The following is a 15,073-nucleotide window of genomic DNA, read 5'->3' on the forward strand; positions in this document are numbered from 1 at the left end:
GTCCACATTTTCTTCTTTGAAGAAGAAGATTTGTTGCTCACAGCGAGGGATCCATCTATATCACTCAAAGTAATGGGAGACCACATCTGGTTCACATGATCAGATCCGTCCATGCTCATCATGAGCTCGGTATATGCCATTGTGTACTCCTTCCTGTATTTCATTTAAATTTGAAGTAGAAAATCTTTAACTATCAATTTGTAATACGTCATAATGGAACAAGGCTAACATATTGAATAGGTAAACGTATTACGATTTAAAGTAATCATACGACTGAAATTGAAAGTTATTGCTCTTTAAATTTAAATGGAATGCAGCAAGCAGTAACATCAGAAAAATAGGATTTTCAACGAATTCGTTGTTCTCTTCTTACTAGTGGGCTTATGATCTTCATCATTTGGTATTGCTTGCTGTATTTCATTTAAAATTGAAGATGATAAACTTTAAATATCATTTTTTAATACATCCTAATGCAATGAGGCTAACATTTAATAAACTTGAAAGAATTTAACTGAAGATGATACACATTTTAAGCAATAATTGATGATAACACATCAACATCAAAAAAACTACCAGTAAGACAAAATGGTGATATCAATGGCAAGTAAATAGTCATGAGCCCCATTATGAAGCATGTTATTGTACTTTCTCAATGCAAAGATGTATAATAATTGTGCTTTCTTGCATTTAAATCAATGTAATCTATATTTCAAGTTGAATTGTGTATTGTAGATATGATCAACAATTTTTGTACATAATGTAGGTGTGAAATTGAAAGTTAATGTTCTTTTTATTTAATTAGAATGTAGCAAAGACCGATATTAGAATAACGAAATCAAACACCATCATTGTATATGCATACATCAATTTAATCATATAAAGCACATTGCCTTCTAATAAATCATTTATTCTCGAGATCTATAATCTTCCCACATCCTATTTGCTATATCTTCTCGAAATTGGGCCCACTCATTTCTATCCTCCTGAGACAACCCATATGTCTCAAGTAGTGGCACCTCTATCCCATCACGATCATCTTCCTCTTCAATAGCTTCTTCCGATGGAAGGCCATCCTCTATCGTAATGAAATTGTGAAGTATGCAACATGCTAAAACAATATAGGATTGTGTCATGATATCATAAGATGTTGCATGTCTTAAGATTGGAAAACACTGCTTTAGAATACCAAATGTACGTTCTACTGCATTTCTAAGAGAGGAGTGTCGATGGTTGAACAACTCATGTGCAGAGTTTATTGGGTTTTCTCTTGACCACTCTTTCAAGTGGTAGCGTGTACACCGATAAGGAGCAAGAAATCCAGGTGCATTTGGATATCCAGCATCCACGAGATAATATTTTCCTATATAAAGAAAGTATATTGTCAATACTTGAACCATTTAGCATAACCTTGAGTATATTAAAATGTGATTTGGCTTACCAGGGGGAACTACAAGTGGATCTGATCTGGATAGAGCTGAGGCTAGAACACGGCTATCTGCAGCAGAGCCTTCCCAACCAGCAAGGCAATACTGAAACTTACAATCAAAGGAGCAGACACCCATAACATTTTGCAATAGGTTCCCTTTTCTATCACGATATTTACCCTGTATGTTGACATCAACTTGCACTGGAATATGGGTACCGTCGATGGCTCCAATGCAATCCTGTGGGATATGATACACTGATCAAATGTATGCTCAAGTAATAATAAGATAAGGACAACATTCTAGACAATAAACTTGTAATAATGTGTGATTTACCTTGAAGAATGGTTCAAAACGATCCTTCCCACTAATTTCAGGAGGAGTGCCTGGACTAGGTGGTATGAAGTAATCTCTGTAAAGGGCTAAGATAGCCATCAAAACCTTGTGGAAGTACCGACTGACTGTCTCTCCTGAGTGCCCAAAGTTATGGGAAATCTTGCGGTTCCTTAGATTGTGCCCAAGGGTGTGGAGGAACATCACTAGTTGTTCCTCTAACTTCAAGTGGATCGTATCTCTCAAGCTTCCTTTCAGCCTCAAAATACGAGCTAGAGAAAAGAAGGCTGCCCTACTCATCCGAATCTGATCATGACAATCCACCTCATTTGAATGAATAATGTCTCTACAAAAGGAATTTCCTTTTCTTATTCGTTTACCCATTTGACTACCTTCTCGGGCTACCAGTACTTTGGCTATGCCAACAAAAGAAAAAAGAATTGTGAGAATGCGGGTGTATGTGGTCTTCCTAACTATGCTTCCTTGGACCTCTATACTCTCCATAGGATCCATCAGTGACCTGAAAGGTGGACAATTTAAACACTATCAGTTATGAAATATCAACTATCACCTATCGAGATACAACATGATTATTTGCTAGCCTCATTGCATTAAGAAGTCAATTATTTATTCAAATACAACAAGGAGTACCAACTACCGAGGATCATAAGCCCATAAAGAACAAATTACAATGTGTCATTATACTCCATGTAATCTATCTATACCAATGAAAGCATAATATTGATTCCATTTGTCTATATGTATACACACATGTATGTATATATGTATGTGCACACACATGTATGTATGCATGTATGTACGTACACACACACACACATGTATGTATGCATGTACGTACGTACACACACATGTATGTATGTGTGTATGTACATACACACACATGAATGTATGTATGTATGTATGCATGTATGTACGTACACACACACACATGTATGCAATGCATGTACGTAGACACACACATGTATGTATGCATGCATGTACGTACACACACAAGTATGTATGTGTGTACGTACATACACACACATGTATGTATGCATGTACACACGTATAAATGTACAGACACATGTATGTATGTACACATACACATGTACAAACTATAACTTGAATTTGGGCTTTTATGAATGTGTTTTAATAAATCGTCGGGTCCGCTGAAACTGAGGCTCGTCTTTTAGAAGATGAAAAGTAGCATAGTTGGCAATGGGAATAGAGTTTCTTTCTGCATTGATCTATACATAGTTTGAAATCATGGCTTTTATCTATACATAGTTTATGACCTCATAAGTATGTTGAATGATTTTGCATGGATCAATACATACTTGATATATCCATAGTTTAGTTGTTCATTTCATTGGCATGATTCACTTTGATTAATGGTATTGCATTGATCTCTCACATCACTATACTAGAACTCATTGGACTATTTTGCTAAACAGATTTGAACCATGATAAACTATGTATAGGTCAACTATGTATAGATAAAAGCATGATTGCCATGTTTTGCTATTATGATTGGCACTATAATATATACAGGTAATCACATGATCACATACTAGAATTCATTATTGAGCACATATTGAGCACATATTGATTATGTATAGATAAAAGCCATGATTTCCATTGATCTATACATAGTTTATGATTTGGCTCTATTTAATGGTATTGCATTCATCTCTCACAGCAGTACATTAGAACTCATTACTGGCAAGAAACTGTTACAAAGTTTAGTTGTTCATTTCACTGGTATTGATCTCTCACAACACTATACTGAAAGTCATTAGTGAGCATATATTGACTATTTTGTCAAACAGATTCTAAACAAATTGTTACAGCATATATTGGACTGTTTTGCTAAACAGATTTGAACCATGATAAACTACGTATAGGTCAACTATGTATAGATAAAAGCCATGATTGCCATGTTTTGCTTGATTGGCACTATGATATATACAGGTAATCACATGAGCACACACTAGAATTCATTATTAAGCACATATTGAGCACATATTGATTATGTATAGATAAAAGCCATGATTGACATTGATCTATACATAGTTGATTCATACATAGTTTATGACTTGACTCTATTTAATGGTATTGCATTCATCTCTCACAGCAGTATACTAGAACTCATTACTGGCAAGAAACAGTTAGAAAGTTTAGTTATTCATTTCACTGGTATTGATCTCTCACAGCACTATACTGGAATTTATTAGTGAGCACAAGTTTATTACTTGGCTCTATTTAATGGTATTTCATTCATCTCTCACAACAACATACTAGAACTCATTACTGGCAAGAAATTGTTACAAAGTTTGGTTGTTCATTTCACTGGTATTGATCTCTCACAGCACTATAGTGGAATTTATTAGTGAGCACATATTGACTATTTTGCTAAACAGATTTAAAACAAACAGCCAGAAACTATTACAAAGTTTAATTTTTTATTTCACTAGTATTGATCTCTCACAGCACTATACTCGAATTTATTAGTGAGCACATATTGACTATTTTAAAAACAGATTTGAAACAAACAGTTACCACATATATTGACTATTTTAAAAATAGATTTGAAACAAACAGTTACGTTTGAATGAACCAAAAAAACTTAAAAAAATCCAGTATGCAAAGGTGGGTGTGAGAGGAGAACCGTTTACCGCCGCTGCTGTTCAAAGTGGAGAAGAGAAATCGCAAAAAATGCCACGGCCACACGCCACGGCCACAGGAAACCACGGCCACAAAAAACCCACAAACTAGAAACCCTTGCAAACCACGGCCACAGAAAACCCACAAGCCCAACAAACGCAGCAAACCAAAAACCCTCACCTTCGCACAACAGAGCACGAAAACAATACAACCGTCGTCTTCCAAAAAACCCAATTTGTTCTTCCAAAAACCTAAGGCGGTTTTGGCGGACCCGACGATTTATTCAAACACATTCATAAAAACCCAAAACCTGGTTTTCATTTCAACTTCCACCTATTTCTTGGAAGAAATTTCTTCCAATTTTTGAGCGAAATTGGCAGACGAAACCCGAAACCGGGTTATGCGTTTGATGAACCAAACGCCACTGTTTTCTTCCATAACCCGATTTTGGCGCTGAAAACCCTATTCCACGCCCGGTATTCCCGTAACCAAACGGGGCCTATATGAAAAAGGAGAAAGAAAGCGGATGGCAGGTGGCCTAATAACTAAGAATGGATAAAACAATAATAAGAAAACAAGAGCAGTCCTGTCCTGTGATATTACTAATTCATATGTGAAAATGAAGATTCACTTGTTGAAGACAGATTTTAGTTGTCAAAAGGCACAAAATTATTTGGTTTATTATCTTTATATAGATTAATATAGATTAATATAGTGCAAGAACAACTTTTTTGTTTAATTTAAAGATAAAAATAGGAAAACAAATTATACAACTTCTATTATTTAATGACAAAAGTATAATGTTGTTAGTTTGATTTTGTGTGTATTATTTGTGTCAATGTTTATATCGTCTATCATCTAGATTTTGAAGAGTAGGAGTAGAAACATTTTGATCCAAATAATTGACCTAAAAGTACACACAATAGAATCCAAATACAATAATAACAAGAATCAAGTAAAAATATTGGATCACCTATGATAATAGAATTATCATAATCACATTGCAGTATCGAAATTATGGAATATGCCAAATATTAACAATAAGAATCATTATGAATTGTAGAACACTAATAAATATAATATAATTTATAACTCTTTATTAATTTAATTAATCTATGTACATGTGATTGTAGCCTTAAAACAAAATTCAATAGAAGAAGCCTAAGATATCACCCATAGAAAAACCAAATATATAAAAAGTAGATTTAGATAGAGAAATCAAAGGAAAAGTCAAGAATGTCTATACAACTAGTAGACATTATCTAATTAGATAAAAAAAAAAAATTTATTAATCAGAAAAGCTCATAATTTTAAATTTGATTAATACATTAATTTATAATTTTTGATATAATTAGTAAATAAATAATATTTGTCAAATCGGATAAATTTTATTGGTTAAATAGTCATTTGCATGACCTCTTTTGAATAATTAATCACTTAATTAGCTATTTATTTATATAACATTTCTTTACTTTTATCTAATAAAAAAATTTAGAGAAAGATATCAATCTCTCATAAAATTTTAGAACTAATTAATCAATTAATTTAACCAAAACTGAGCTATAGTTCAATTCTTTAAAATTAGAAAGTACGGTGTCCTCTTTCCAAGAAACTTCTAGGAACCTTCGTAGATATTTAGCCATATTTGACAACAAAATGGTCATTTCCCATATCGATGAATTCATTGAGCAACTCACAGGTTGTGGGATCGACTCCAAACTCACAGCTTGTGGGCTTGGGGTGGATAGCTTCCTGAGTGAACCTTCTACCTGCAATGATAGTACTGATTTTTAGAGCTTCCAGAGGACTATCAATGTTCCATCTTAGGACAATATTGCAACGAATCAAATACTACCAAATCAATGTGTTGGAATTGAATTGAAGATTTGGTTTGCCAATCGATTCCATCTGACCAACTCCAACTTAGGATTCATGAAAATTTGTGGATGGAGGGATTTGAGCGTTGTGGGTGGTAATTGAATGTGAAAGTTTATCATTGGATTTGGCTTTGAACTTAGTTCTAATGAATGTAATGGGCTTGCTCATAACTGAGTTGAAGAAATAGTTTAAGACGATGTACTGAAGTTGGGCTTTCTTGCTGGTGTAATAAAATTTTCTAAAAAAAGACCATTTCTAACTTTGGTGGCTTCATCTAAGAAGGGATTACACCCATCTGATTCAACTTTTCAATTAGGATATCCCAACTAAGAATCGAGGTTGATAGGCTGTAAATTTGTAAAGTAGCTTGAAAAGTTAGATTTGTAATTGGAGTTGAACCCAAATATAAAACCAAACCCAAATAAGTTTGTCTATAAGTGATATTAGCTAGAGGTTGGTAATCCCTGCATGCTGTTAGAAATCTCACTTTGGAGTCCATGAGAATTCTGTTGAACCAGAATTTTTAACGGGGATGGAAATTTGACTTCACAATGCAATTCATCATTATCAACATAAGATACATTGTAAGAAGTTGTGTTGATATTGCAATTTGATGGTGAAATGTCATGTTGAAAACCAAACCGTCTTTGGGCTTAGTGGACTCATCTGGACAAGGATTTTGACCATTTGGTTCACATTTTGAATCCATATCATCCTTGGTCAAGTTTGCAATACTATTTGTATCGAAAACATGCATAGCTTTGAGTTTTAAATTGATGCTCTTGAGGTGTACGCCTTTGTGGCTTGGTTTCTTACTCGGATGAATATTCTAGAAGTTCTACAATGGGAAGCTTACAAAATTGGAGGAAGCTTCCAAATAAAGTTAAAGTTTTTTGTGTAATTTTCTGGGTTGAAAAAATAAATAAACCCCAGCAAAATTAGAAACAACCAATAAGAAAAAAGGAATAAATTTTAATTAATTAATTTAAAAATAAAATAGTTCTCAAACTTTAGAATTTAATAATTTTGATTGAAAAAATTAATTGAAAGGGGTATAGTGAAAACATTAGTTCCCTGCTTATAAATAGGCAGGGACTAACAAGAGAGTTGAAAGTTATTAAAAAGTATTTATAAGATGATGACAAGAAGGTTTGACAATTGAAAAAGTTAAAAATAATATTTATAAGACTAAAAAGGAGAAAAGATAAAAGCATTATGACACACACACACAAGAAAAAAACAATAAAACAAGAGCTCTGGTCGAGCACAAGTCCATGCCTTATGCAAGGCAGGAAAATAGGTGACAAAGGTGAAAGGTTTTGTTAAGAGTATATATTTTGAAATTTAAATAAAATTCAATTTCTAAAATTTTGTGTTGTATATTTTGTAGTAAATATAGTGTATATGGGGCTTATTCTACTTTGATTCTTTTGAGGGTAGAGTTGCACTCATATTATTTGAGTTAAAGTCAACCTCCTCCTTTCCCTACATGTTTTAACTTTTCAGTATCATATTTTTCATTTGTAAAATGCATATGTCACATTGACTATTTAAAAGAATTGGTTGTCACTTTAATGTAGAAATATAATGGTGAACAAAAATTCCCCAAGGTTCATCGCGAGTCACAACACTAATTATCCCTTTTGCACAGTGACGCCAACACTAAACAATTTTAATTAGCTCATCATAATGACTTTTCGATGATATTAAGCATTAAAAATAGTAAATATGTGAAGCCAAAAATATGTAATTCACTAGTTGAACTTTACCATCAAGTGGGAAATATTTGTACATATAGAGATGCCACCTAGTTAGATTGAAAAATAAGATATTTAATTGGATAATAAAATATGTTTAACTTTTTTTCGAGTAGCATGTTTTTCTAAATTATATTTTAAACAACCTATTTGATTGATTCAAAGTTATTTTTTTATTTATCTTTATTGATTAAGGTTCCTTTTCCAATAAATTCGTTTGAATTGAATTGGTGAACTTGTAAACTCAAGTAAATGAAATATAAAGAGTTTATTCTCCTCATTAAATTAAATTCGACTAATATACATTATAGTGTTTTTCATTTATTATCTATTTAGATTTCACAATAAAAACATGTAACCTACTCTACATCGTTGATTATCTTGTATGTAAATTAAGCTTTTGTTTTTTACCATTCGCTATTATGGATTCCTACCTTTGGATGCTAAAATAAAAAGAGATAATGTAACATAATGTCATTCACACTTAGCCCATTGCATCATATTAGTTCGATGATATATTAGGTTTGATTCTCCATCGGGTAAAAATGAAGATATGTTATGCATTGTAGGTAGTCTTAATTACACAAAGCAAACTTGTGCCTATTTGTGCTAAACACCATCATTTACATAGCAATAAATATTGACCCAGATGTTTTTGGTTATGTGTAGTTGTATTGATCATTTTATGGTTATTGCCAATGGATCACTTGAACATGGTTTGCAAAAGCTATCATTAAAATGAGTTCAAGGAAACACAACACGTCCCTTCATTATAGCGCCTATCAATTTTTCTAAATCAAACAACACTATAACATGGCAAAAAATACCATGTTCCTATTGCAAATCCCAAAGTGAACTTTGTTGGACACCCAGGCTAACTTTGCGTATAGAAAGTTGCTATTTCATATATCAAAATTTATTGATTCTTTTGGTGAACCACCGTAGGTGAGTGAAGAGCTTGAAGCTAACCTTTCAAATTTCTCGTAGTTACAAAGCTTTTTGTAGAACTCCTAGAGTGCAAGGTTGTCTAAAAGTGTCATTTTAAAAGCTTTGCGTGATGCCTACCACTAAGACCCCTAATAGCCACTATAGTACTTTTTGCAGAAATAGACCAATAAGAAACCAAGAAAACTACGAAATGATCAACTATAAGTACATGTGTGGTTGACTATTAGTACATGTGCAATCATTTTTTGAGCTTTTTATGGCGGTAATTAGGAGGAAAGGTAGCCGCAATTAGAGATTTGGACATGGTGACAATGTGTACATGAGTAATAACTAGCTCCTTTCCCTAGTTATCGTCCAAATTATTACAGGGATGTGACTACTTTAAGATCAAGAGAAATGAAGTAAATAATTAGCTTTTATCTCTTATTCATAACCATGGGATTTGTTTAATGGAAAATTATTATTTTCTAGCTCAGGTACGAATGATTATCTTTGCACTTGTGTATCCTGCAATTGGTCCTCTTAAAGAAAGCTCAAATTCAATGGATCTATTTGGAGCCATCTTTAAAAACCATCATTAGTGTCTACATCTCAAACAAAATTCTTCACTTGGCAATAGAATAAATCATGGAAAGTTTGGGGAGCTCTCTAATGATTCTAAACTTACAACAACCCCGTTTATAGCACATAGTTGTAGATTGAAAGTTTGGGTGAGAACATGCCTTTTATTCAGCCATACTCTAACTGTACAGTCCACGGAACAGTGAAGGGTAACCCACCAGGTGGGTTCGATGATTAGACAATTCACAGTGTTGTGATGAGCCTAAAGCAACTCAACACATTTCCAATCGAACATCCTCCATGAACTAGAATGTAATACACCTTGTTCTTCATTCATAGCCAAGGAAGGAATTACTTTAATGTGTTTGATCCAGAAAGCCTTATGATGCCGACGGACGGGAACACAATTTTTGGGATTAATAGAATTCTAAAGCTGATCCTTTACTGTGGGTAGTGTCCCAATTCTTTTTCCCTTTCTCCATATGCGGATCTTGTGGTCACTGTGATGATCACTGAAACTTTTATCACCAATGCTCACAATAGCCTTCACGAACCCGCCTGTCGATCTCCAACAACTGTGCTCGCACAAAATTGGTTGCTTCAACACTATGCTATAAGTGAGATCAGCTATAGTTCAACACAAAAGCCCTCTCCCACAGTCAAAACTACAAGACACCGCTTGTATACTTTCTTCTCTTGCCTTAATGACTAATTGGAAATGTGAAGTCCCTAGTTTTGATGAATATGAGACGATTATGGTGGATTCCAATTTGAGCACCTGTGTCGATAATGGTTTAGAAAGACCAACGGCTTCAAGGATTTCCACTTTCAAGGGAACTTTCTTGAAGCTTTCTAGATAGTTCGAGACATTTTATTTCTAATATTTTTTTAATTGAAAATTTATTTAAATTTTTAGGAAAATTAAGATCAACCAATCAAAAATAAGAAATTAAAGATAAAAAATTAATTTAAAAATAAAACAATTTTTTACTTCAGAAATTTCAGAAGTTTTGTTATAAAAATTAATTGATGTGGGGCAATTGAAATCAATAGTTCTCTGCCTATAAATAGGGAGGGACTAATAAAGAGACACCCGTCTAGTATCTAAAATTATTAAGAAATACATCTTAATGAATAAGCATGTAGATGTGCCCACAAGAAAGAAAGAGGATGCATAAGCCTAATGACAAAAATAAAAAGATAGATGAATAAATATATTAATTAATTATTAAACTTTTATATGATTCAAGCCTAATATTTTGGTGAATTATGGACTCTACTCTATATGGGAACTATGTGAACTATGTAGATTTCAACCCTCATGAAGAAGTGGAGAGATATTATAGACAATGTCATGTCTTATGCTGGACGTACCATGCAATGCCCTTCCTCCGAACCCTCAACCTACAATCAATTACAAAAGCATATGGGAATGGCTGGATAGAGGTTTGTTCGCGATAGTCGAGAAGACAAAGGGTTTATGGAGCTAGGAGTTTAGGGAAATTTGGACGTAAGAATCAAAGGCCACATGTGATGGCCCCTCCCAATCATAGCAACAAGAAATATGCAACTCCCAAACCTCACTCTAACCCATTTTCTATGCTTCGAAACAAGAACTAGGATCGAACTCACCAAAGTTCCCAACTATGGTGGCCCCTACTCTGAGACCTTTGAAGTCTCCACTTATCAATCCAACAAACAATAAGGAAGATTGCCTAGTTTTGGATCTAATGGATTACACAGTTGAATACATCCAACACCAATTCTAGAAATATGGAGTCTTTTAGTGGACTGGCCCAGGTATGGATATAGATGTTGTAGCCCAGTGGATTAAAGATCTTGTAGGTAATCATGTAGACTTAGAATTTATGGAACATAATTTTCTTTACATAGCCTACAATAGTTTAGATTTAAAAAATAATCTTCTTAATGGAGAAACCCTAGTTTTAAATGGCTATCCTTTTAAAATTTTAGATCGGAAACCATTTTTCTATCCAAAAATTTCGGTAGAATAGATTATGATATTGAATCTGCCAATAGAGCTTATAGTAAATGATACACTTAAACTCATAGGTAATGCACTGGGGTGTTTCTCAAGATTTGTTGAATCCAACCTCAAAAGTTACAGCCTGATAATTATTGTTAGCATGAATGTTAATGTTTTAAACCTTAAACCACTAGATATCACCCTAAACAACAAAATTATCACTATAGAACCTAGACTTGTAGAAGGATCCTTCTGAGAACAATCGACTTCTAGCGATCTCCCTGAACCCCCACCTCCCCCAACCCTTAGAAGACTAGTATTTCCTCCCATGGCTTCGAATGTTCATAATCCAAAATATCCAAGGACTTCAATCTGAAGAAATCTAAAATTAATTTTTTTTATTTTTTAAAAAGTTTTTTCTAGGTCTTTGTAAATGGCTTTTTCTGAGGTCTTCTACTCAAAATTTGAATTTGAAACTTTCATCAATCCCTATAATTAGATATCCAAAAGTTCCCTAATTTACACACGAAAACTAAATTTTTAGTTCTTCTTTCCAACGGTGCAAACTGTTTTGAATTTCGAGCTCTAGGACAAAAGTTATGATCCCGACAAGTTGGGGTAAATAAATACCTAGTTTTTTAATAGTTTTAGATAATTATTATTATTTTATTATAGCCACATAAACATTTTGAATTCATGGTTGAGATGACTTTTGATGTTGCATCATTGTATATATTCTTACATTTTCAAATAATAAGATTATTTTTTGTTTGCATACAACTCTTTGAGTTTTTGCAAGTATTTTTCAATATGTTTCATCGAAATCTTGATTTTTATATAGAACTTTGTTGTTTGTAAATATACCTATGTTATTTACTTGTGAAATCGCCTCTCTACATTCTTGAATTAAAATTGCCATCAAAGTAAACTTAAGTAGCATTAAAACAACCGCCCATCGCGAGGCTCGAACCCATGCCCACGAGGTTACTATCAACTGAGCTAGACAAGCTACTTGCTACATTTTCACAAAACACTCAAATTCTTACTATATCAACATTTACTATAATTTAGAATGGTTAGATTCAAAATATTTGTACACAATTTGTTTTCCCTTAAATTTGCATTTGAGAATCTTGAAAATGTGAGAGCAAATAAGTATAGTGTTTATACATGATGTAAAATTTAAGCAGATTGTACTTTTAAAATCATTATTTTCTTTTATATCTAAAATGCTTTTAAAACAATATTAATTTCTTGCACAAATAACATAAAATTATTTTTAATTTTGATAGTGGCCCAAGTTTTATTAAGGCCCTCATTGCTACTACCAAATCTAGGAGGATGGATATTCCTCAAAGTTCATAGAGAAACATGTTAATACATTAGATAAAATACATAATGAACTTATTAAAGTCTATTGATTTTTAATATTTATATTAGATGAATACAATAATTTGTTAGATTATTATTTTACGAACTATACAATAGAAAGATGTTTGCCCGGTAGCATTAAGTATTTTGACAAGTACAAATAGCACAAGAGAGAGGACTACAAATGAATGGGGCTCTTGACTCTGGTTATAGCCAACAAGATGCTCCAATGTATGGGTTGGCGAGAATTGAAAATTATTATGCATTTGTTGTCTACACCTATTAAAATGCTTTGTGGATGGATAACACACACACACACACACACACACACACATGCACAATAGTATATTTTTATTTTTTATGTTTTTGAAAGAAATAACTATTTGCTCCATATGAAATTGAGAAGAGGTTGATATTAATGAATAGGATTAGATCTTATATACAATTTGGAGGAACAAAAGCCTTATAACATGTAATTGGGAAGACACTCATACCACAAAATGACAAGAATATTAATGAATGAGAAAATATTTATTACCTTTCATGAAATGATCTTATATACTATTTGGGTTGAACAAGTAGTTTCTGGTTTAGATTGTATATGAATTTCTAACATCAACATTTTGGATCACACTCTACAATACATCATTAGAATGGTAGAGAGCAAAAGGTACATAACATTCTTTTTTCGAAAAAACCACCTCATATTGAGAAAATACAATACCACAAAATGAGTTAAATATTAACCAACAAAACAAAATCTTTAAACTTGTAACCGAAATCAAATATATGAGCAAGAAGCTCGATTTCAAATAGATAATAGATTTAACTTTAAGTTAATTAATTGATCCAACTATTTACATAAGATACATGTACAGGTACAACTCCATGGAAATCAATTGAATTAAAAAATTTTTACACCTAATGTGATATTGCAAAAATATCAGACACAAAATCTCTCATCTTAAATTGCAGAGACGGAGATGACCAAATATTACTGAAGAAAAACACACAAAAATTCTATCAGTTAAACATGGGAATGCTCACTTATTGCTCAAACCCCAAGAAAAGCACACCAAAGTCTATCAAAACAAAAGTTGCTTTAAAACTAGCCGCCCTGAAAACCACCACAACCCCAAATGAAATCAACCTGAAAAGCAAAAATCAAAGGCATTACTGTGCAGAAGCGAGCTGTTCCAGATTCTTGGGCATGGCGACGAGCATGGAGCTGAAAAGGGCCTCATTATCCTCTTTGGAACGGCCGGGAACGGGATCCATCTCGAACGCCCATTTCAGCAAACAGTTGTCATGCTCCCCTGTTTCACAGATTTGAATTGTAGATTGGTAGCCAGTAATGTCCGGCATGTTGGTGTCCGTCATGCGATAAGTAAATGAATGGTTAATCTCGTCCAAAGCGATGAGCTCCTCTATCCCAAACGCATCGACGCCATCCTGATCTGATGCCAGGGATGATACACACCGCCGCACAGATCCCACGCCCTTTTCAGGCGCTCCTTCCACTCTTTCCGACGATTTCAGGCCGGGAAACCACTTGTATAGCTCGTAATAGTCGCTTGCTATCTTCCATACGATCTCCAGTGGGGCAATGACCTTGGTTTCTAAAGCGCAATGCCATTTAGAGCTCGCCATTTTCTTCCCCCAACAGATGGAACAGGGCAGAACAAATCGGGGTTTTTGGTTGTTGGGAGGGCTGGGGTTGGATCTAAATAGGTATCTTAAGCTTCTATTTTGAAAGAGAAATTTTATGAAGAGAGGAGAAAATTGCTAGAGGCTAAATTAGAATCTTGAGGTATAAAATGTCTATGATGCTACTAGATTTATTAAATTTATTAAATATTTTTAGGATGCCTCTTTTTATGGGCAAAGATTCTTTATTTTTGGGATTTTAAACTTTTAAAATATTCAAAGGATGCTCTTTTATGGGACCTCCCCTAGTGTAGATCACTAGATTTCTTATTTTTCTTGAGTTTAAACTTTTAAAATATTCTTAAGATGTCCCCCTTCATGGAACACCCCCTAGTATAGACCACTAAATTCCTTATCTTTTTTCCAACTTAAACTTTTAAAATATTCTTAAGATGCCCCCTTCATGGGACCCCACATGGTATGGTCATTGATATTTTTGTGGG

At 33.5% G+C, this 15,073-nt stretch overlaps 1 protein-coding gene across 1 annotated transcript; it reads right to left on the minus strand.

The window, feature by feature from the left end:
* Positions 1–13,796: 13,796 nt before the first annotated feature.
* On the minus strand, positions 13,797–14,710 carry LOC149551358 (uncharacterized). Its single transcript, XM_089789669.1, has one exon. The coding sequence runs from the start codon at positions 14,571–14,573 to the stop codon at positions 14,097–14,099; it is 477 nt and encodes a 158-aa protein (XP_089645795.1). The 5' UTR covers positions 14,574–14,710; the 3' UTR covers positions 13,797–14,096.
* Between the last annotated feature and the right edge of the window lie 363 nt (positions 14,711–15,073).

The sequence above is a fragment of the Cupressus sempervirens genome, chromosome 6 (genome assembly GCF_028749045.1).
Source record: "Cupressus sempervirens isolate cs-2001-9-10 chromosome 6, ASM2874904v1, whole genome shotgun sequence".
Classification (NCBI taxonomy): domain Eukaryota; kingdom Viridiplantae; phylum Streptophyta; class Pinopsida; order Cupressales; family Cupressaceae; genus Cupressus; species Cupressus sempervirens.

What these genes read in the sequence shown, in the direction of transcription:
- LOC149551358 (XM_089789669.1), bottom strand. Translation starts at nt 14,573, where the DNA reads ATGGCGAGCTCTAAATGGCATTGCGCTTTAGAAACCAAGGTCATTGCC.